Source organism: Suricata suricatta, chromosome 2 (assembly GCF_006229205.1).
Source record: "Suricata suricatta isolate VVHF042 chromosome 2, meerkat_22Aug2017_6uvM2_HiC, whole genome shotgun sequence".
In the NCBI taxonomy this organism is placed as follows: Eukaryota; Metazoa; Chordata; class Mammalia; order Carnivora; family Herpestidae; genus Suricata; species Suricata suricatta.
The window spans coordinates 104,227,543-104,250,942 of record NC_043701.1 but is presented as its reverse complement, the minus strand read 5'-3'; the positions used below and the strand labels follow the sequence as shown (position 1 = coordinate 104,250,942).

Genomic DNA, 23,400 nt, shown 5'->3' with positions numbered 1-23,400 from the left:
GACCCCAAACAGGCCCTGAATGTGCATCCGTCCCCCAGCTCTCACCCACAGAGACCATTTCCACGAGGGGCAGAGGGAGAGGGAGAGAGAGAATCCCAAGCAGACTCCATGCTGTCAGCACCGAGCCCGACCGGGACTCGATCTCAGGAACCATGAGATCATGACCTGAGCCGAAACCAAGACGCTTAACCGACTGAGCCTCCCAGGCAACCCCAGAAGAGCCTATTAAAAAGTAGATGCCAACCCCCCCCACCCCAAGTAAGTCTGAGTGATGCCTGAGAATCTGATTTCAGAAGCTCCCTTTTCCCCAAGATGCTGATGCAGGCTGTTCTAAGGCCTCATTTTAGGAAAGTTTGCCGAAGATTGAGGGACAGTGATCCTCCACCACGGAGCCGTAACTAGACTCATTTGAAGAGCTCTGGAATTAAACATGGAATTCTGATACGGACCACACAGCACAGAGGTTAAAAACCGCTTCTCCAGAAGACTGTGGGTTCCCCTTCCCCCTCCCCCCGAGTCCCGGTGTCCGTCCTGTAAGGACCCCGCCTGTGCTCTGCTCCTGGCACTCCTCCACGGCTCGAAGCATGACATTTAGGAGAGTCGAGTGTGAGCCGTTTGGAGTAAGGCTCCAGCATGTCCCAGGCCCTGCGGGTCAAGACCTGGCCCATGCCTGAGGCCTGGACTCACAACAAGAGGTGGGCGGGCCTCGAAACAGACCGTGTCCTCCACCTGCAGAGCATGAATAACATTCGCAGGACAAGCGCGATGGGTGCATCCTTCACCCACAGAGGTCAGCCTGCCGTGGCCATGTTCTTGGTGTGTTTTGTGACGGAGCTCCAGAAGGCTGGACAGATCATGGGGTAGAATGGGTATTAGAAATGGAACAGAAGAAAACAGTGAAAAGGAAGAAGAGAAAAAAAAAAAAGAAGCAAGCCAAATACCTCTTGCATAATGTTCATTTAATTAAAACACACTCTTAGTCATTCTCCAAACAGTGATAATGGCATAATATTCCACCTAATCAACTAATTTCTGATCTGTCCTAAGAGCTAGAGAGCTTAGTCTACAGAGGTCTTTTAAAGCGGAAGAGAACCAAATCCTAAGACATTTAGAAACCTCTACACGACCCATCTGAAATTAAGCTTCTTAAAAATCTAGTTGGCAGGAGATCTGAATAATTCCCATTAATCACCACGGGTTTGTCTCGCTTTGAAATTATGAGTCTAAAACAGCCCCTGCCTCCTGCAGGGTCTCATATTCCGTACTGCATTGTGAAACGGGAGCGTGTTCGAAAACATAATATTTACCCTTGCTAGGATGCCAGAAGCTCGAACCAATTTGATCCCTGACCCTCCCCGGAGTCTCTGATACCCCTGGAAAAACAAGGGCTCCGGAGACCAGAGGGCATACATGTCAGGGCGGGTGGGGGCCAGGACGAGCACAGTTTTGGCCCACCAAACCGTCTAGGCTCAGCACTGGCCATGGGGAGGGCGGCCCGGACCAGACGCACGAGAGCTCTCCTCCTGCGCCGTCGTATGGAACAGGCCTATTCCCGAGTTCAGAGGGTATCGTCCACCCTGCACTGCCCCAGCTGCACAGACACTACATGGTAACTGAGAACTTTCTCAGGAATCGAGAGCTACTGTGAGCGGCCCCGGCCATGGCCCCCCTGAGCTTCATCAAGCGTCCGAGAACACTCCAGCCATCGCCTGCTGCCCGGGCAGGAAGCCAGCGTGGAGGCAGAAAGCGCAGGACTGGAAACGATCCTGCCTCGGGGTGCCAGGGAAGACGGGACGGGAGCCCATGCTGTGCATCACACAGGAAGAACCGTGTGCTCCATTTCTCGTCCCTGGCCCCGCCTCCAGGGGCACGAGGCACCCACCGTTCGGCTCAACTCCACCAACTCTGCTCCCGATGGCCATCACCTTCCTCCCTGATAACGTGAACTCCAGCTTCCAAGCTGCCGAGGATTTAGTTTGTATCTTCACTGCTCTGCCAAGAGATGTGCTTTTATTTTTCTCTGCTCCCCATGGTTTCGAAGTGCCTAATCTTTAGGGGTTATTCAGGCAGTTGGTTTTCTTTTCTACCCTGTATCTTTCTCTCTAGCCGTCACTGCAAAATTTGGGCCAAACAATGGAGTTCAGGTGGCCAGGGAGCAGGGGTCTGATGTCTGAAACTTGGTAGGAGAAAGCTGTGTCCTGTCAAGGATGGTGTCTGAAGGGACCACCCTTTTCTTTTTTTTTAATGTTCTTTTAAAAAAAAATTTTTTTTTTTTGAGAGACAGAGAGAGACAGCACAAGCAGGGGAGGGTCAGAGAGAGAGAGAGAGACACAGAATCTAAAACAGGGTCCAGGCTCAGAGCTGTCAGCACAGAGCCCGACGCGGGGCACGAACCCACAAAGCATGAGATCATGACCTGAGCCAAAGTTGGACACTTAACTGACAGAGCCACCCAGGCACCCCAGGGACCACCCTTTTCAAAGACACCATTAACTGCTCTATGTTGTTGACTGTTGGACAAAGGTCAACGGGTCAGATAATGAAACCATTACCAGTAATCAGAGGTGTGGTGGAGCCATTCCCTCACAAAGCGGAAGGTAAACATCTCCCGTAGGTCCCTGGACAAGTATAAGAACCTAACCCTAATGTAACAGGTCCCCTACGCTAATGGCCCCTTGATCCTGGCTACCGGTGTTCTGCAGAGAGAACGTGACGCCCAGCGTCTGCCTCGGCACGGCCTGTTCCCATTTTTTCCAAACAACGTCGGGATAATTTGTTTGCTTGTGTCAAATGTAACAGTAGTTTCTGGAATCTCAGGGGAAAAAACATCAGCTTCTGGTTGGTGACAGAATGGTAGGTTATGGTGAAGAATGATAAGGTTATCTGGACCCTGACAGTTTTTATGTGTATGCTCAGTCCTGCTGAGGCTACAGATCTGTGGGATGCTTCTCCGCAAACCTGAAGAAGGGTAGTGCAAAAATCACCCTCTCTTGCTCCTTGTCAAGTCCTTGAGGTAAGTCCCTATTGGCCCAAGACAAACTCATTTTCCTAGCCTCGGTCATGGTTGCAAACAGCCATGACTTGGTTCTGGCCCACAGACTATACCAGAAGGTCTGCTGGGCAGGCTTCCAGAAAAGCAGTAAGCTGCTGAAGAAAAGCCCACTTTGGACCTCCTTACTTCCTGCCTTCAAAGTGATCCTGACGGACAGAGCTATGGCAGCCTTTTTACAATTAGAAGGCAAAGGATGAGGCTGAAAAAATACTGAAATATGGTGGTGAGGAAATCGCAAAGTTTTGAGTCCACTTGAAGCCTTAGAGGGTCACCTCCAGACTTCTTAAATAATTTAATAAAATGCATTTTGCTTAAAGTACTCTGACTGATACGACACAATAAATGAACACAAGCAGAAGGGCTATGGGCTTCTCGGTGAGAATACTAACAGAAAACAATGCAACAAAGTACACAGAGTTTCAAAATAAGGCCTCGCACTAGAATTCTGTGCACTGTGAATTTATCAGTTGAACACAAAGGGAGTGGAAAGATTCTCAGGTGAGCAAGCCCACTCAGTGGTTCAGTTATCTGAGCTGCCTGAAAATAGATTTGAAGGTCTACTTTAAAATAAATAATAAAAAATAAATACATAAAAACCAAGACTCACCTCGGCATGATATGGCAGGATGCATGAAAACGACTTCAGCAGCATGTATGGTCTAACAGGCTTTATAAATATGGTTATGCAAATAAAAATTGCTTAAGAGATCGTTATATAAAATAGAACTTATTAAGTGATCCTATAAAATGATTTTAACAATAATCTGTGTCAAATTCCAGATACATCAACCCAATCAGAAAGTGAGTGGGAGATTAATTCTTTACCTGAAAACACATACGGTTTTATTCTTGGCAATAAACCAAAGTTCCTTTAATTTCTGTGGTTTTGTTGAACTTTTTTTTTTACACACCCAATGCAGAGCCTGAACTCCCACTCCTGATATCAGGACGTGAGCAGCGATCAAGCGTTGGAGGCCTAACCGCCTGAGCCACCCAGGCGCCCCGGTGAACTTTTACAAACATGTAAAGTTGCAATTAGTTGACTCCCAGGTAGGAAACAACTTTCCATGTAGGAGGAAAAACAACTGACAGAACAAAAAGACCAGCAAAGGCAAGCACAACATGTTTTCCACTTAAGAGAAGAAAAGAAAGTGGTGGGAAAAGCATGCATGAAAAAAAAAAAAACAGAATGACATAAAACATCAGAGAACAGATCTACTGTGAAAATGGCAAAGTGTTCTATTACACTCAGACCATCAGGTTGGCCTAAAAATACAGTACTAGGCTTACAAAAGACAAACCTTAGTCAACATGACACCGGCACAGAAAGAAGGTAAAATTATATCAAGAATAAGCAAAATAAAGAGATTAATATGTTAAAAAATAAGATGCCTGGCAAAACAGAAAAACATTGGGTGAAATGCCAGAGGGTAATTTTATGTTAATAAAGGTATAATCCATCATGAGTACACAATTTCTAGGTTCCGAATCACAGTATTCAAATGTATCAAGCAAATACTCTTAGAAATAAGCAAATAAGCAGAAACTCATAGAACTGTGGTAGGAGCGTCAAACTCCTTCTATCAAGTAGACAATAATAAAGATCAGGAAAGTCTGAATGCAATTAATCCCCTTGGTTGAACAGGTAAATTTTGAACTTTGAAACAATTAGAGATATTATTGGCCTTAAAAAAACAACCACCACCACCATCATGAGATATTTATAGAAACGAGAAGGGAAGGCTGTAGCCTCTGGAGTCAGGCTGCAGGAGTTCAGACTCTACCAACCCTGAGTTATGCAACCTTGTAGATTCTGCTTCTTCACATATAAACCCGCAGGACTAGGTGGAGTACCCACTTCAGAGCTGTTGCAGGAATGACATGAATAAATGGCTATAAAGTGCTGAGCGTGACATCAGGGAACGAAAAACACCACTGCACAGAGCACCACCGCTGGCACCGATCTCTGATCTCCCACCCCAAATAAAGCCTTCTGTACCCGCCAAGTCAAATCACCAGTCCCGTAATGTCTGACTACACGGCAACACAGTGAAGGAAAGAAAGAAAGAAAAGCACAAGAAGACACCTTACGTTTAAACAGGTACAAAAGAAAAGAAAATACATCGATTTCTTATAATTTTGAAACTCTCTCAGAAATACGCATGGTATTGAAAAAGAAACCAAAAGAATTCCAGAAGAGTGAGAAATAACACTTAGGTCACTGATAAGTAGGTTTAAACTTAATGAAAATTACAGTGCTACATTTTGTAATAGGGGAAATTCAGCCAAAGCTTCATTCTTTAAACAAGTGTAACAGATGTGAAATACACATTAGATTCTGATGGGGGGGGGGCGGGAGGGAAGAAAATACAAAGTAACATAGGCTGCCCTGAATATACTACATAAACAGAGAAGCAAATAAACAGATACTAGAATTTATATAAAATCCCAGCACTTGGTTCCTAAGGATGAAAGGAAGAAAGAGTAAAAGGCAAAGAAGAGGATTAAACGGAAAAACCCAGAGAGACAAACCCCAGGCATTTCTAAACAAAAAAAAGATTTAAGTGCATATGCACACAACACTATGCCAATAGGTTTGAAAAGTGAAGCTTATGATCTTCTGGGAAGATATAAATTATCAAAATTAATTCAAGTACAACATAGATAAATGTACCATATGTCAACATTCAAGGAAGCATTTTAAAAAGTCATCAAAGGACTACTTTGAGTCAAGCAAAAACAGTTTTAGGTTTAGATGACTTTTGTAGGTGAATTTCAAGAAACAATTCCTTTGTAAATAAATTTTTCTTAAGCATCTTTTTTACAAAGACAATTGCTCTAAAATGCATTTTACAAAGTTAGCCTAAACACGAAGCCAAAACCAGATGAAGGGAAGGGAGGGTGGGGGGAGGAGAGCGCGAGGGAAACCACAGATAATTTCAATTATGGATCTGAATCCAAAACCTAAAATAAAGTAGTAGCCAAACCCTGCAATATATGGAATACATCCTGGTAGATTCTCAGAACCGAGTCATACACTGACATTTAAGACAGGACTTCCTTTCAAGGGAGTGGGCAAAAAAGGCTGTTCAAAAATACCCCCAACACTGTTGGCATTAAAAATGAAACGAAACTATCCTCACTTCCGTCACCAGAGAATTAGCTAAATAAACATAAAATGGAATCTACATAAAGCCCTGAAAAATGAAAGCTATATTTAAAGTGTTTCCTATGGATCACCGAGTGAAAAGAAGCAGAATGCCAAACAGCAAATACAGCACCGTATTGTTATATAATGACCTGCACCTTGCTATCAGGGGACGTAAGAGACAGAGGAAGGTCACTCACAAGAATGCTAATGCTGGTCACTGTCTACTGAGATTTTTAGAGAAGGTTAATTCCTTTTAACCCTTTGGTAGGATCTCCTTTTCTGGAGTGTGGGGTACACAACAAGCAGGTATCTATTTTTAACAGCTATTATCAAAAGAAACTGTTTAAGAAGCTGGGTGTCTTCTGGGTGGGTCTGCTACCAACTGTCCCATGCGAGGTAGAGCAGCTCTTTTGTGCGAATCACTACTGTTTAGATGAAACAGGGACAGATTTCAGAGACTGTGAGCTACTCTCTGCTTCAGATGCAGTTTGCCAACAACAGCATCTGGCTGTCACCAGCAGCAGCAGCAGCAGCAGTAGCAGCAGCAGCACTGTCGTCCATGTCTTACTCTGGGCTTCTCGGGGTTGGTGCTGCTTCGACCCCAGAATGGACAAATCCTAGGGTCCTCTTCCCCTCAGGAGGCTATGACAAAGGTGTGTTCGATGATGACACCACCGTGTGCTGGTGGACACCTCTTTACAAGTGAGATTCTAGACCCAATAGTGCCAACAGAGTTATTTCCTAAGAGCAGCCTCCAAGTGAGATCCGGGTGAATATACCAAGAGCTGTGTGTTAGGTGCTAATTCCAGGGCGACCTCCAGCTCACTCCAGAAGCCTTCCAGGAGGTCAAGGTGGCTGAAGATCACTCCTGGCATCTCCATTCCCCTCTATGAGCTCTTCCGTACCCTCGGATGTACCCAGAACTCATACATCTGGTAACCTGGGTGGTCTTAACCTCAAGCTGTGGTAATGGAGGAATGAACGAGGCTCTGTCCCTCCCGGACTAGCTACACATCATGTGGCAGCAGAATGACCATTACTTTGCTACTCTTCTCTATCTACCTATCAGGACTCCGTAATCCCTCATTTACACTTCTGAAATTTGACACTGTAAAATGCACAATCCTCATATCCTATTTGGTGGCAAGACTGGAGCCCACTTGCATTTGGCAGTAAAACCTGACCTGGACTGAAGTCTATCATCTTTCTTCATCTTGCTTCGTGTGAATGTTAAGTTTTCCTGCAAAAAAATATTAACACTTAGTTGCAAGGTATTGCCCCAGAATTAAGGATATACCGTAATAAACTGTGAATGTACCATAATATCTATCCAGGTGAAAAAAAAAAAGGATTCCTCAAGAGTTTAAGTGAAGGACTGGGGACTTGTATAATTACAGGTTGTCTATCCCCACGAAGCTTACTAATAAATACCTGGAGAAAGACTGTGTGCAGCTCTGGAACATGGGAGCCCTCCGGCACACAGTGCGGACAGGCTGTGGGGGATGTCAAGTGAAGGCAGTGACCGCCCCGCCCAGGGCCAGGCAGAGGTGGCCCTGTGGAAGAAGCAAGGCAAGCTAGGTCTTAAAGGATGAGCAGTGGGGTGAGGCAAGGCCAGCTGCTCTGGGATGCTGATGCAAGGCTGGGGGGTGGATCACTCTTGCTGTGGTCTCCTGTGATTTCTGCACTGGCTGGAGCAGGTCAGAGGGGCGCCTGGGGGGTTGGGTCTGGAAGATGTACTGAGTCACCTGAAGCAAGCACTTGCAATAATTCTTTAGTTTTCTTAATATTTAATTCGGGGAGCATGCACATGGGGGAAGGGCAGAGAGAGAGGGGACAGAGGATTCGGAGTAGGCTCTGCAGTGACAGGCTGAGAGCAGCGAGCCTGATGTGGAGCTCAAACTCCGCAACTGCAAGATCATGCCCTGGAGTCGGATGCTCAACCGACGGGGCCACCCAGGTGCCCCAGCCCGTGCAGGAATTCTGAGGGGTGGAGCCAGGAACTGGACTAAGCAGGGCAAGGAGAGAAGGAGCTCACTTAGAAGGGATGCCAGGAGAGCAGAGGGGCACTGCAAGCCCTGTGATGGTCCACAGTCTCACATGAGATAACCAGAATCAGACAGGCAGGGCCCCAGCTCACGACAACACACGGGGGCTTTTCCGGTGTCCACACACAGCACCTGCACATGAATACCAAGCAGCAGCACCTTGGCCTTTGCACTCAGTGTAAGAGAACATAAGAAGGCGTTAGCTTCAAGGATCACAGCATAGATACCGGAAGAGATTCAACAATCACCATCAAGGAGAAATACGCCACGGATAACACGCCTATTAACACGGAAGGCATTCTGGTGATCAGAAATCTCTCCGTGCTTAATAACACACGTTCAGGGATGGATAACAGAATGGTCTTAAATAACCACGTAGAACTGTTTCAAAATCCCAAATGTCTGACCTCTATGCAGGCTTGTGCCCTGAATTCCAGATTTTCACCCACCTCCACTGCCCACTGGAGCCTTGCACTTGGATGGAAAGTTCCCTCCTACTCTACTCATGGCTGACGTTCACGCAGCGCCTACTGTGCGCCAGTCACAGGGCTGAGGAGCTTACCAGGGTTAACCCCTTCATTCCTCACCACAGCCCCATGACGTGCCCAAATTCTAAGGAAACTGGCACAGGGGCTGGGCGGCTGGTACGGGAACACCAGGATTTGAACTTGGACAGTTGGTAGCAGCACAGCACCCACTGGCCTTCCTGCTCCTCCTCTCAGGAAAGGGTGAGTCCCTTCTTCAGGCGGTTGGGACAAGGACCTTGGCCTCACCCTTCACAATCCACACCCGTCATTCAGCATCACCTCTTGTCTCTACCTTTAAAGGGCACCAACCACTTCTCATCAGCTCCTCTTGCTAACTCGCTGCTCTGAGCCAATGTCAGGATCCCTTCCAGGGGTTTCTCTGCTTCTGTTCTTACATCTCCCACTCATACCCCCAAAATAAGCCTGGTCCTAACACAGCCAGCTTTAAAGACTGACCCTTCACATACCTAATTCAGATGATGTTCCTCCTCTCGAAGACCTGCAGTGGCTACCATATCTCAGAGGAATACCCATGTCCTTATAATAAGCCCCCGGGGTCCCCATTGGTCCTGACCCTTCTCACACCTCCCCCTCTCCCTGCCCAGCCACGCTGGCTTTCCTGCCACCCAGATGTGCCTGGCACACTCCCTCTTCAGGGACCTCCCCTTGCCACGTCCCCAGAAGGCAATCCATTCCCCACTATCCAGACGACACTCCCTTGTCCCTCCCTTAGATCTTTGCCTAAATGCCTTCCTGTGAGTGCGAGCCTTCCCTAATGACCGGTCTACTTTTCCCCAGTTTTACTGAGATATAACTGGCATACAGCACTGAGTAAGATGTGCAGCATAACGACTTAACATATATTGTGAAGTAATTGCCACAATAAATTTAGTTAACATCCATCATCTCATATACATAAAAAGAAAGGAAAGAAAAATGTAGTTTTCCTTGCGATGAGGACCCTAGGGCCGACTCTCTGGGCAACTTTCCAACATACCCTATGGCAGTGTTAAGGAGACCTTACTGTACAGGGCACTCCCAGTACGGATATTGTAACTGGGAGTTTTGTGTCTAATCACCTTCCTTCAATCCTCCCTCCCCCACCCACACCTCCGGTAATCACAAACCTGATCTCTTTTACTAGGAGCTTGTTCTTTCTCTTTTCCTTTTTTTTGGGGGTGGTGGGGTGGGGGCATTCCTCCATATATGTGAGATCAAATAATATTTGCCTTTCTCTGACTTATTTCACCTAGCATAATGCCCTCAAGGTCCATCCCTGTTGTCACAAATAATTGGATTTCCTTTTTTTTTTTTATGGCTGTAGTGTGTGTGTGTGTGTGTGTGTGTGTGTGTGTGTGTCACATTTTCTTTATCCATTCAACCACCTAAAGACATGTAGACTATTCCACATATCAGCTATTATAAATAATGCTGCTATAAATATTAAAAATAATGCTCTATCTCTTTGAGACAGTGATTTCGTTTGCTTTGGATAAACACCCAGGAGTAGAACTGCTGGATCAAAAAGTAGTGCTATTTTTAATTTTTGGAGGAACCTCCATGCTGTTTTCCAGAGTGGCCGCGCAAAGTTTGCATTCCCACCAACAGTGCGTAACAGCTTCTTTTTCTCCACATTCTCACCAACATTTCTTATTTGTTTTGATGATAGGCATTCTAAGAGATGTGAGGTGGTATCTTCTTGTGGCTTTGATTTGCATTTCCCTGAAGATCAGTAATGCTGAGTGCCTCTTCATGTACTTATTGGCCATTTATATATCTTCTTTGGAAAAATGTTTATTCGGGTTCTTTGTCCATTTTCAATAAAATTGTATATATTTCCTTAAAATTATATACACATTTAAAATTTATATGTATATATAAATATATACTTAAAAGCATGTACTTTAATTATACTAATATTAACCAAATAGATGAAAAAATATATATAAAATATGTAGAGAGCTATTGAGTTGTATGACTCCTTATATATTTTTTATATTAGCCCCTTATCAGATACACGATTTGCAAATATTTTCTCTCAATCTTTTGATAGCTTTTCATTTTACTGTGCCTTACCACTTGTTTAATACTGGACCTCCGACCTTAACGATCATACTCTCTGACCCCACCCTTAGCTCTAGAAAGGCAGAGATATTTATAATCAGTTTTGTTCATTACTATTTCCCTCGTGACCAGAAAAATACCTGACACGGGAAGCCCTCACGTGATTGCTAAAGGAATGCATGAATGCAAGAGTTAAAAATAAAAAATCAACTCTCAATATAAAACTTCAAATCTGAATACAATTTTCTTACTGGGGGATTTTTTTCTTTTAAAAGACTCAAATTTCCAAAGACACAGATTTTCTTCTCCCATCATTGTCAGACGGAGGAAATTACAGTTGATTCAGTGTAGTTGAGTGTTAATTTTCATTTATTTATTTTTAAAAATTTTTTAACATTTATTTATTTTTGAGACATAGAGAGACAGAGTGTGAGCAGGGGAGGGGCAAAGAGGGAAAGACAGACAGATAGACAGACAGGCACAGAATCCAAAGCAGGCTCTAGGCTCCAAGCTGTCAGCACAGAGCCCAACACGAGGCTGGAACCCATGAACTGTGTGAGATCATGACCTGAGCCGATGTCAGATGCTCAAAGGACTGAGCCCTCCCAGGCGCCCCAAGATGAGTGCTAATTTTAAAAGTCTGTACTTCTCCTTTTACAGATTGGGATAGAGATCTGGGTTCTCACCGACTCCGCCACAACTGCGTAACACCCCCGGGTGCGTGTGAGCTGGTCGGCTCCACCAGCGAGCAGGCAGATGCTCAAGTGCGAGAACGCAGGTTAACGTACGCTGGCAGCGCTGCTCCTTCAAGCTCATCGGGAAAGTCACCAGTAACCTCTGAAATCACATTGTTCCAGGAAAAGTGAAATATACAGCCTCAGGGGCTGAGAGTGTCGAAACACATTTGATACTATTTCCTAAAACAGATGAAATCCTTCCCATTTAAAAAAAATGGTAACAGTGGCACCTCGGTGGTGAAGCAATGGGTTTAAGGCAGTGGCTAAAATAGGACGGTTTGTTAGGACCCAAAGATTTATCTTTTTTACCAAGCAACATGCTGAGGACCCATTTTCTTGCTCTAATCTTTCTGAAATAGGTGGAATTGCTCTCTGGGTTACTTCCGCGACTGTTTTTGGCCAATGACCACACGCTCGAGCTGTACCCGCTTACCCTCCGCACAGCGGAGATGTTCACCCAGCGAAGGCTGGAGTCTGGCACACACACATTGAAAGCAAAACTCAACAGTGTACCCGTTCTCGCTTTCCTCGGAGCGGATTTCACGTACACCCAGGCTGTTCGTCACATGCACTGACAATACAATAACGTTCTGTGTGGCTGCCTGTCGTTGATGAAGCTCTTTCATAGACACCTGAGCCAAATGACTACGTGTAAGACGGACAGGACATGCACCGGTGTGGCTTTGCCGGTAGGAAACAAGGGAGTTTAGAGAGGTTATTTCCGGGAGTTAAGTGCCAGCCATGAGCCACTCAAGCCCACAGCTATTTCTTCTTTTTTCTTTATTCAGTTTACTTATTTGTTTTGAGAAAGACAGAGAGACTGAGCGTTGGAGGGGCAGAGAGAGGTGGGTAGATCATGACCTGAGCCAATGTCAGACGCTCAAATGACTGAGCCCTCCCAGGCGCCCCAAGATGAGTGCTAATTTTAAAAGTCTGTACTTCTCCTTTTACAGATTGGGATAGAGATCTGGGTTCTCACAGACTCCGCCACAACCGCGTAACACCCCCGGGTACCAAGCGGGTTCTGCTCTGTCAGGGAGAGCCCCATGCAGGGCTCGAACTCATGAGCTGGGGCTGAAACCAAGAGTCAGACGCTTAATGGACTGGGTCACCCAACGTCCCCCACAGCTATTTCTCCTTATTCAGCTTGGGGATAGACAGTGCTGCTCAGGGAAGAATTTATGAGCTGTCAAGATTCAGACTGAATTTGGATTCCAAATAGAACACTCAAGGTTTTTTGCTGCTTTCAGTAAGAGCCAAGTTCCCTGGTATAGACCAATCTGCCCCTAAGAAGCAACTAGAAACGTTGGATGGAAGACGTCAAAAAAAAAAATCTATTTGAAGGCACTGGAGAGTTAACAGGGCAGCGGGGTGTTACAGGGCCAGGTTCCCAGAAAGAAGAGAGGCCCCCAGAGTATAGCCAACATCCTCTGGTCCTCTTCCCCTCATGCAGCACGAAGCCAACAGACTGGATAAGCCAGCAGAAGGGATGGCCTTGCGGGCGGGAGGCAAGCCGAGCTTCTGCAGGTGTCTGGGAGCCGTGAGGCCAGGCCTGCAGCTCAGGTCTTGCCAAGGAAAAAGGGGCCCTAATAAACATTGCAGACTTCCCGGTAGAATCCCAAAGGGTGCCCTTCCAACAGGAAAAGAGAACTGGAAGCCCAGTGCTATACAGAACACTGAAGCCCAGCTGAGGCCTGCCGGCTCAATGCCAGTCGTGACCGAGGTGATCTGCTCGTTTCTGCCTGTCACAGAACACTAAATGCTCTTTGGAAGGATGCAAACATCAACTAGGGTCTTCAAATCTCTCTATTATATGTTCATACACAACTAAATACAATACCTAAAATTAAGAATTCAGCAGATGGACTTAAAAGCAGAATAGATAGGGGGCGCCTAGGTAGCTCAGTCAGTTAAGCATCTGACTTCGGCTCAGGTTGTGATCTCATGGTTCGTGAGTTTGTGCCCCACACGAGGCTTTGTCAGCCCGGAGCCCGCTTCAGATTCTCTGTAGCCTCTCTCTCACTGCATCTACGCCCCCCTCAAAAATGAATAAACATAAAAAATAGCAAAATAGATATAACAAAGAATCAGTAAACCAGAAGGAAGGCCAATAATATTATACCAAGGTTAAAGCACAGGAAATAGAAAAGAATGGAAAGAGCACAAGACGGACACAGGACATGCTGAAATCTCTAACAAAAACGTATCTAGTGGCCAGATGGAGAGAGGAGAGAATGGGGCACAAGTGAAACTTACCAAAGACAGGAAGCTACAGATTCAGGAAACAAACCAAAACAAACCCAAACAAACTCAAACAGGTTCAATACAAAGAAAACACTTAGGCACATTTCAGTGAAATTTCTGAAAACCAAAGACAAAGAGAAGTATCTTTAAGGAAGCCAGAGGAAAAAGTTAAATATACCTTCAAAAAGGCTACAGTAAGAGTAACGATTGATATTTTACCAGAAACAATGTAAACCTGAAGACAATAGAAGGACTATAGAAAAGTTGCCCAAGCTACTGATGACCTGGAATTCTAAATTCAGTGAAAATACTTTTCAAAAGTTAAAGTGAAATAAAGTTGTTTTGAGATAAATAAAGGGTCAGAACTCATTGCCAGAAAACTGGCACCAAGAGAAATGCTAGTAGAAGCTCTCAGAGAGATGAAAAATGGTCCCAGGAGGAAAAGTGAAATTGTAAGAAATAAGGAAAAATGGAAACATAAAGAGATGAATAAATCAAAAGGATATTTACTACATAAAACAATAGAAGATTTCCTGTGGAATTTACATATAAAGAGAGAACTAGACCATATGACAACAAAGAGGGTCAAAGGGGAGAGGAGAGCTAAGGACGTCAAGTGCTATGAGGTCTGTGGATTGTTCAGGGAATAATAAAATTATTCATTTCTATTAGACTCTCATAAGTAAAGAACGCAACAAGCTAACAAGGGGAAAAATACTTAATCCAAAAGAAGCAGAAAAGAGGAAAAGGAACACAAAACAGGTGGCATGAATAAAACACTGACAGATGTCGGCATTAAACCCAAACACATCAGAACCTGCACTAAACGTAAAAGGAATAAACACTCTAATTAAAAGACAAGATTGTCAGGTCACCTGGGTGACTCAGTTGGTTAAGCATCCGACTTCAGCTCAGGTCATGATCTCACAGTTTGTGGGTTTGAGCCCTGCATCAGGCTCTGTGCTGACAGCTCGGAGCCTGGAGCCTGCTTCAGATTCTGTGTCTCCTTCTCTCTATGCCTCTCCTTCCCCCTCTAAAAATATGAATAAACATTAACAAAAACAAAAAGACAAGATTGTCATAGTGGATAAAAATCCCAAACCCAATGAGCCATTACTGACAGGAGATACACTTTAAATATAAGAATACGAAAAGGCCGGGAGTGAAAACACAGGAAAAGATATGCAACAGAAAACACTAAATGAAGATGGGGCGGCTCTACTGGGACCGAGCACGACAAAAGCCCCACTGGCAGGAAGGAGGGTGTCTTACAACGACACGAGGGCCAGGCGGCCAACAATGACTCACAACAGGTCTAAACACAATGAACAGAGTCCAGTGAGGCACAGCCCGGCCGGCTGGTGCCCCTCCTGGACTACACCATTGCCCACGAGCCGCCGCCTCTCCCCTGTCCTGTGAGCTCCACCAGCACTGAGAGGACCTCTGTGCACATCACTGTGCTCCCAGGATGTTGGTAGAAAGCGGACCAAAGAGACAAAATCACATCACTCATTTAGGACCATCCTGTCTTTGCCCAAACCATAAGCCAGAGTCCCGGCCAGGGAAACTGAGCCGCCTGTGTGCACAGGCACTCAGGGATTAAGCTTCCAAAACATTCGCTACTGATCTTTTAAGAGGAGGCCTTGTCCAGGTCCTTCGGAGCTGCTAACGCAATGCAGACAATCTCCACTGTCTATGCCTTACTTACACTGTCTCCAGTCCAGGCCATTCTTTGTCTTAGATGCAGAAGCGCAGCCTGTTGCTGGAGCTGGTTTTATGAAAACATGACAAATACAAACAAGCAAAACAAACACAAAACAGAAGAACGGGCTGGTGAACGGCGGCAAGGCTGTGGTGGGGGTTTTGCATGCAAGGTGCGGGTCAGGCCCTGGGATGGGGAGGCGGGGGGGGCCCGTGAGAGCAGAGTTCCTTGTGGCCAGCCACCCTCAACCGCCCGGGTGGCATGTGTGTCCCTCTCCTGCAGGAATGGGAACAGAGTGCACTCTTGTCACATTCCTACAGAGAACCTGCTGCTGGAAAGACAGAAACAAAAATTTTGCTCCTTCTCCACTTTTTGGGATTCTATCAGTGATGGCAACAGCCAATCAGGACCGATTGCTCTTTTGGGGCATTTGGGCCTCGTGTCTGAAGACCAGGACGGGGAACGCCACCTGCGAGGGGAGGGGGAGGCAGGCACACCATGGACAGAGCTCTGAGTGGGAAGTCAGGGGCTTGGCACTCTGCTTTCTTCACTGACCAACGTGTGGACCATAGTCAAGTGGCCCGACATCCGCGCCTGGTGCCCCATGTGCCACCCTGCAGACATGCCAAGGTCATGGCCTCAGAACTGTAATGTGCCAGAACTCCCCAGGGGCTCAGGGCTCTGGTGCCTTAGGAGGGGGCTGGGGACATCCTGCATGCCTGCCAAGCCCTAAATGTGCTGCTGACAAGGTGACACAGGGGGGAAGGCTGCCTGTGTCCAGCGCACTGTCAGCGACTCTGCCTCCCGTGTGGGCGGGCGAGGCCCCCGGGCTCTCTGGAGGTGGGCTCTCGAGTCGCAGGCTTCTGGAGGCTGGCAGATGGTGTCATCAGAAAAAGAATCTCCCCACCACTTCGAAGGAGTGCTTGCAGATTAAATAAAATCAATGCACGTAAAAGGCTGAGCGCCAGCCATGACAATGACAGAACATCCAATAAACATTTTGTTATTGTTACTATTGAACAGAGCTTAAAGCCTCGCTGCTGAACTCCCTCTGCCCCACCGGCCACAGATGCCCATGAGGCCACCTGGACTTAGAGGGAGCAGGGGGGTCCCTGCTTAGAGAAGCATCTGTCTCCTGTCCCATGCCTCATGTGGCACCTGCCTCTTGACCTGGGACCTTGGTGGGTGGGATACAGGTAGGGGACTTGGGTCTACAAAGCAGGTCTGAACCCCACTGAGCGGCGGAGGGAGCAGACAGCTCTGTCCCAGAGCACCTGCCGCCTCCGGGGGTCAGCTGTGCATGCGTGTTTCTAAGACACCACTTTTATAAGAAAAATGTGAAATGAAAACAAAGCGCTGGGCCCGAAAAGCCCCCCTTTTTCCTGCGCCCGCTTGCGGGGAGCAGACCCCTCCAGAGTCACACTTCTCTCGTCTTGTTTCCCCCTATTTTCCACTCGCCGAAAATCCAACTCTGTGTCCCATAACATAAGTGCCTGCACCAAAGCCTCACTCCTGGCAGCCACGTTGACGTAGTAAAACATTTTCTTGGCTTCCACAGTGTTTACTCTTACTGAGCAACAATGAGAAGTTTGGATTGTATCTTTCCCCACACCCTAAATCCTGATTAGCCACTCTTTTAAAACAACTGACATCAACACGGACATTCCAGCCAGAACAAACAGCACAGCCCATTACTTAAATGCGCACTGTCTTGTTGAAAGTTTCTAAAAAATAAAAGAAGGAAGGAAAGAAAGAATGGCCCCTTCAGAGTTCTCACTTCTGGGTTCAGGCTGCATCACAGCCACACATTTAGGAAACTGGCTCAAAACACAGCCCTTTGGTGATTATCCTGAACAAAACCAAACCAAACCTTACAACTCCAATTTATAGATAGAGTAAAACTGGTGTTCTCTTGATTCAAAGCCTGCACCATGGACAAACTCTCTCTTAGAGAAGGATCCTTTGTGGGATGTGGTCAAGACCACCCCGTACTCAGCAGTAGTTCAGTTTTAGACGCAAGGGGTGCCTGGGGGGCTCAGTCAGTTAAGTGTTGGCTCAGGTCATGATCTCGCAGTTCATGGGTTTGGGACCTGCGTTGGGCTCTGTGCTGACAGCTCAGAGCATGGAGTTTGCTTTGAATTCTGTGTCTCCCTCTCTCTCTCTGACCCTCCCCTGCTCACGCTGTCTCCCTCTGTCTCTCAAAAATAAATAAAACACATAAAAATTTTTTTTAAAGTTTCAAAACCCTTCATTTTTAATTTAGTAATCAAAGGAAAGGAGGGTAGCACAGAGAGCAACTTTCTAACAATTCAACTTTTGAAACTGGAACAAAATTGGTTCTTTCACCAAGTGGTTCTCATTTTTAAGGGACTTGGATAAACAGATGGAAAGGAATGGTGTGTGACTGACGGGAAAGAAGAAAACAACATAATAAGGCTTTTCCCCTAGAGGTTTATTTGATTTCATGTATATAAACAATTTTAAAGCTAGCCAGCTCCAGCTTTCCCCAGTAGACAGAGCCATACGCTATGAATTTCTTGGGTTGCACTTGATTTCTGTACTTTACTTTCCCATCAGATGTACATCCAGGCAAACAAAACACACACACACACACACACACACACGCACGCACACATGAACAAAAATCAACACAAAACTCTCTAAGTTGGATTCTGGGGTTGGGGGCACTCACCCTGACTCTAACAAGGTAACAAGAATACTTCTCCACTGGGCCTCAGAACCCATCGGACACAGTCAGCGATCGATCACGTTTGACTCTTCTCCAAGCGTTGGCCTTGGCTTTAATTCACAGCTGAATTTCAATGGCGGACTCAGCCAGAGCTCGGTTTTGGGGCCTCTCCTAGGTTCGTTGGCCTGGGGATGATGGTCATCTCATAGTTTTAAATACCATCTGTATACTGACCATTCCCAAATTTACATTCCCACTAAGACCTTTCTTCTGAACACCAGAATCCTATCCAATTGCAGGCAATGTATCTTGGGCTTCACACGTCCACCTGTGAACTGCTGATGTGTCCCCCACACCTGCTCCACTCGGCCTCCTCCTCTCACTTGGTTGAGGCAACCCATCTCTTCCCTCGTTCTAGCCACAAACCCCGGAGCTCTGCTCCACCACATACCCCCCATTGGATCTACCTTCCATACATACCCAGGACTGTCCAATACTGCTCTCTGCATGATCTTTCACCACATCAATAACAACAGCTTCCCAAAGGAGGGAAGAGGAAGACACAGATGGCTTGAAAAAGCACTTTCTAAATTCCCACGGGTTTTTGTTTTTTGGTCTTGATAATTTATTTGAGAGTTCAAATAACGTTAAATGAAGTAGGGGAATTTTTTCTTTTTTGAGTAGGAAACTGTACTGTCAAGACTAGGATGGGATCCTAGTTTTTAATTTCTAAGGCTGTCCAGTATTTCCTGTAGGTCAGATCTAGGATTTCACTGCTGATAAGCTTTTCTTGGCTACCTGCTTCTATGTATGTATTTTTTTTTTTTGGCACAATATTTTTTTATACACTTAAAAAAGGTAAATAAAACATGGCCCAAATATGTGGAGGTTTGTTTTGTTTTGTTTTTGTTTTTGCAAGCTTCTGACCACCCGATTCCTTGTATCTAATCTATCCCAAAGGACAGAATATAAAGGGTAGATGGTAATTGCATTGCTTCCTAGTCCTCGAAGAACATAAACACAGTATAGTTATTTGGGGTTCATCATGGGTTCATATGATCTCTACTGCTAAAAATCTCCTTTATTCTTCTATGACTTTTAATATCACTAATGACTACCAGTGGGCACTCACCATATATCAGACTCTGTGCAAAGCAATATTATACTCACTCAACAAATATTTACTGAATTTACAGAATGCTGTGAGTTGTCCAGGAAAAATCCTGGCTACATTATCTCACCATTCTAACGAGTAAAGACAGATGAACATGTAAATAAGTAAAACACACAGTGTGTAGGTGGTGATAAGAATTATGGAGAAAATCAAGTGTGGGGGGGCGGGACTAGGCACGCTGGTGTGGGGGCCAGGAGGCCGTACTCCTTGGGGAGGTGGTCAAGGTCAAGAACCACCTTGCTGATATTGGTCTTGAACAAAATCTCAAGGCGGGGAGAAACCAGCCCTTGTGAACATCCTGCTCCTCCTCACAGAAGCCAGAGGTGACTGTGTGACATCATCCTACAAATGCTACAGGCCACAGGATTAAGAATTGGAGAGTCTGGGATCCTGATCAAAGTCTATGTGACTTCAAAAACCTTGTTCTTAATGAACCACATGCACTGCTTTCAGATTTATCACAAGTAAAGACTGAATTCAAACGTTTCCATAATCCTAGACCAAGGCAGAGACTGCAGAGACAAGAAAAGAAAAGTTAACACTTATGTAGAAGGTCAAATGCTTTAACAGCTCTCGATGAGAGGCATGGTGGTGGTCGGGGGAGATTCAGAGGTAACTTGATCTCCTTAACCTGACATTCAGTGTGAACTCACACTCTGAGGACAGCACACTGGCTCCGTGCCAGGCATGCGACTGACTTGAGGAGGCATTAATTTAGCCAAAGTCAAACCAACATGGAAGGCATCCCAGCTATTCCTTTAACACATGCAAATGAGCATGCCACCATCACTGGCACTAAAATTAAACTCACCTCTAACACATCCCACCACGGGAGAAATAGTTGAACATCTGTTTGGACAAACTCGTATTTCAAAAACTGAAAAAGAAGCGATATACGCATGTATATATAATTTGGGGGACGATCAAGCCCACACACTGATGAACCATCACAAAACACACTCCTTTCTCTCAGCTCTGAGTGGAAAAGCCTGGAGGAAAAGCCACAGCAGAAAAACCAGTCCTAACCCAGCGGGGCAGTGACACTCATGCTGTCTCACGGAAATGTGATATATGAAGCTGTTGATTCAAACTACCAGGTAAGGTTCCTGAACCTGATCCTGCTGGAACTTCAACCACACTCTTGCGTTTAGGCCAAGCCCCTCTTAAAAGCCACATGGCCCCATTCTGGCCTTAAGTCACTGGGCAAGGTGTCAACAAAGGGGGGCTCTCACCTCCCTATTCGTGCAATGAAGACAATCTTTCTGTCCAGAGCCATGAGTCTCAAGGACCTTGTACGTGCCCCCAAGGAGTGTGCTTGGTACAGGCCTGGGGATGGGAGGGGGAGGTGGGGACGCGGGTACCCGTGACCTCTCCCCAGACATCCCAGCCATGTGCACACACACAGCTTCTGGACTTGCAAGGTCCCAGAGCTTCCGTTTGGGCTCCCTGGGGTCTGTGGCTCCCAGGTCGGCAAACCCTTCTAGATAGGCTGTTCAATAGTTAACCCTGAATTTAAGCAGGAGCACAGCATAAAGACTGAATAAAGCCACCTCTGATAAAAAATGAATGGATAACAGGAGACATTAAACAAAGACAACCTCCTGAACTGGATTTAGAAAAATGGTAAGATTGTTAATACTATGTATCACATAATTATATATCAGTCATATGTTTCACATATTAAATACCATTCCCCTCTCTTGATCGATTCCCCTCTCTTGATCACTTGCTCGCTCGCGCGCACACACACACACACACACACACACACACACACACACTGTGCCCTTAGTTCCCTGGTCCAAAAGACCTGTAAATTCACCTACTTATGAGCTGCTATTGGCACACAGAGCCATCTAGAATGCAAAAAACCCCAAACACACACAAACAAAAAAACTGTCAAGCAAAGGGAGTGAGCACTTGGGAGCTATATGGCACCTACACGGTCAAGTCCCCTTGAAAGTAGGAGGGGAAAAAACCCTTTCCACATATGCTGCTAATTTACAAAACAAAGCCAAACTCACAGAAGGTAAGAGACTGTTGTCTCTCCTCAGCTTGCTTACCCTCCTCTCCATTCCTGGAACATGGGCCCACATGAGCGATCAGATCCCTGAAGGGCTCTCTGGAAGCCCAGCACTGCCCATCACGACCTCAGCCCGGTCCTTCTTTCTGGATGCCTCCAGCTCAGGGCTCACCCTTCCTTAGGGCATGTCCTAACTTTCCCACCTCCTGGGGACCCCAGATGCATGGATTTGGAGCTGACTGTCCAAGCCTCGGGGTACTACAACCCCCCTTGCTTCCTGGTGCACCTATTACACCCCTCTCCCTGCCTCCCTGCCACAGCCAGAGCAAGATGAGATTTTTCCGTCTGGAATCCCAGGACCCAAGCACAGTGTCTGAATCACAGCAGATGTGCAATCCATGACGATGAATGACTCTCTACGTGACCCGGAGAGCAGGGATGCCTACTAAACGCCCAGGAAAACAGCTGTCCTCCAGACACAACTCCTCATTTTACATCAGTCTGAAACAAGACGCACCCCCAATGATCTCCGTGTGAACAGCCTCCCAGTCAGAGCTTCTTGCCAGCAAGGCTTAGAGGTGCAGTGGCCATGAGGCCTGTCGTAGGTGGTGACAAACTCAGTCAGACTGTCTGGAGGCCTCGTCAGTCATGCCTGATATGCCCGGGAGTGCTCCTCCCTCTGGCCCCAGACCCCTGAAGAACAAAGAGAAGGACGCACATGGCGTGGTGAGATGTCACCCGGTCTTTCCCCGTCTCTGGGTTTCAGCTTGATTTCACATCTGCCCTGCTGGCTTATTTCTTTCCCCTTTCTAATCTCTAGAACATTCCTGAGTGAAGCTGTCCTAATAAAGAATTCAGATTTCCTTTCTTCCAACGACGCTGTGAACAATGGCAAATTGTGTGTCTGGGAGTGGGTCTGAGAAAGGACAAGCAGCCGGTCACACACCTTTCTCTTGCCGACCCCCACCCTCTGGCCAGCCACCCACAGCCTCCAAACAATGCCTCGGGGCATCCAAAAGACTAGAACCCAATCCTAAATGGGTCCAGTGAGTAGAGCTCCACCGCCATGTGCCTCAGACCTTTTCTGAGTTCTACCGCCCCGTTGAGACACAACTCACGTTCAGTGTCCCAGAGTCACAGAAAACCGCGTGACAGTGCAAGCTACTTACAGGGCTGTGGGACAGCAAGCAGAGGCCCCAGGCCGGCACACAGCCGCGTACTTACTGGTCATGCCTGGTGTCAGGTACGGCTCTGTCCATTCGCAGCTTATCGCTTTCCACTTGGTTGAATTTGTTGCGGGCATAGGGGTCCTGCCCCGAGCGGACCATTGTCCCTCCAACGTAAGCTTCCTGGTTGAAGTCCCGCCACCGCACTTTTCCTGAAAGAAAGAGCAGACGGAGGGCGTGGGGTGAGGGGAAATGAGAGCGGAGAGTCCGGCACACACCACGTTCGTGGTGTTGCCAGAAGCCCACGGCTTCCTCTTGCGGCGATTTTTATCCGCAAACTAGCTGAAAACAGCCCCAGCCAGCATCACCACGTCCACAGACTGGACGTGGACAAGTCAAGTTTGCAACAAGCCTTGGACCTCCAGCGTCTGGTGGACAATGTTCTCTGCCAGCCAACGTATCCACAATCACAGCTCCATGCATGCTTGGTAAGAAAGGAGATTAGTACCCGCTTGCCCCACCTCTGCAGGGATTGTGGTGACGCCACAAAGCATCCCAGATACGGTGAAAAAGATAATGTCCGCATTAAACACAAGGTTATCCTGTCGAGTTACATCAGGTAACACAAAAATAAATGTTTCAACATAAAGTAACAGCCTCAAAGAAGAGGTTATCAAAACATCCCTCAGTGAGACCCTCTTGGAAATTCTTCTCGAAGGTGATGCCCCGTCTGACCCCACGAGGAGGTGAGAGGAACCATCCCTACCACCTATGCCTCGTAGCGCGCTTCAAGAGGAATGGAGCTAAGGTGGCCTCCCCTGTCTACACA

General features: G+C 46.5%; 1 protein-coding gene across 1 annotated transcript in view; it reads right to left on the bottom strand.

Annotated features, from left to right (window-relative positions):
• Positions 1–23,400, bottom strand: part of GALNT2 (polypeptide N-acetylgalactosaminyltransferase 2) — a 90,995-nt gene that overhangs the window by 46,347 nt on the left and 21,248 nt on the right. The window contains exon 3 of the mRNA XM_029919345.1: positions 22,630–22,783. Within this exon, the coding sequence (XP_029775205.1) occupies positions 22,630–22,783 (154 nt within the window). The remainder of the gene's footprint in view (positions 1–22,629; positions 22,784–23,400) is intronic.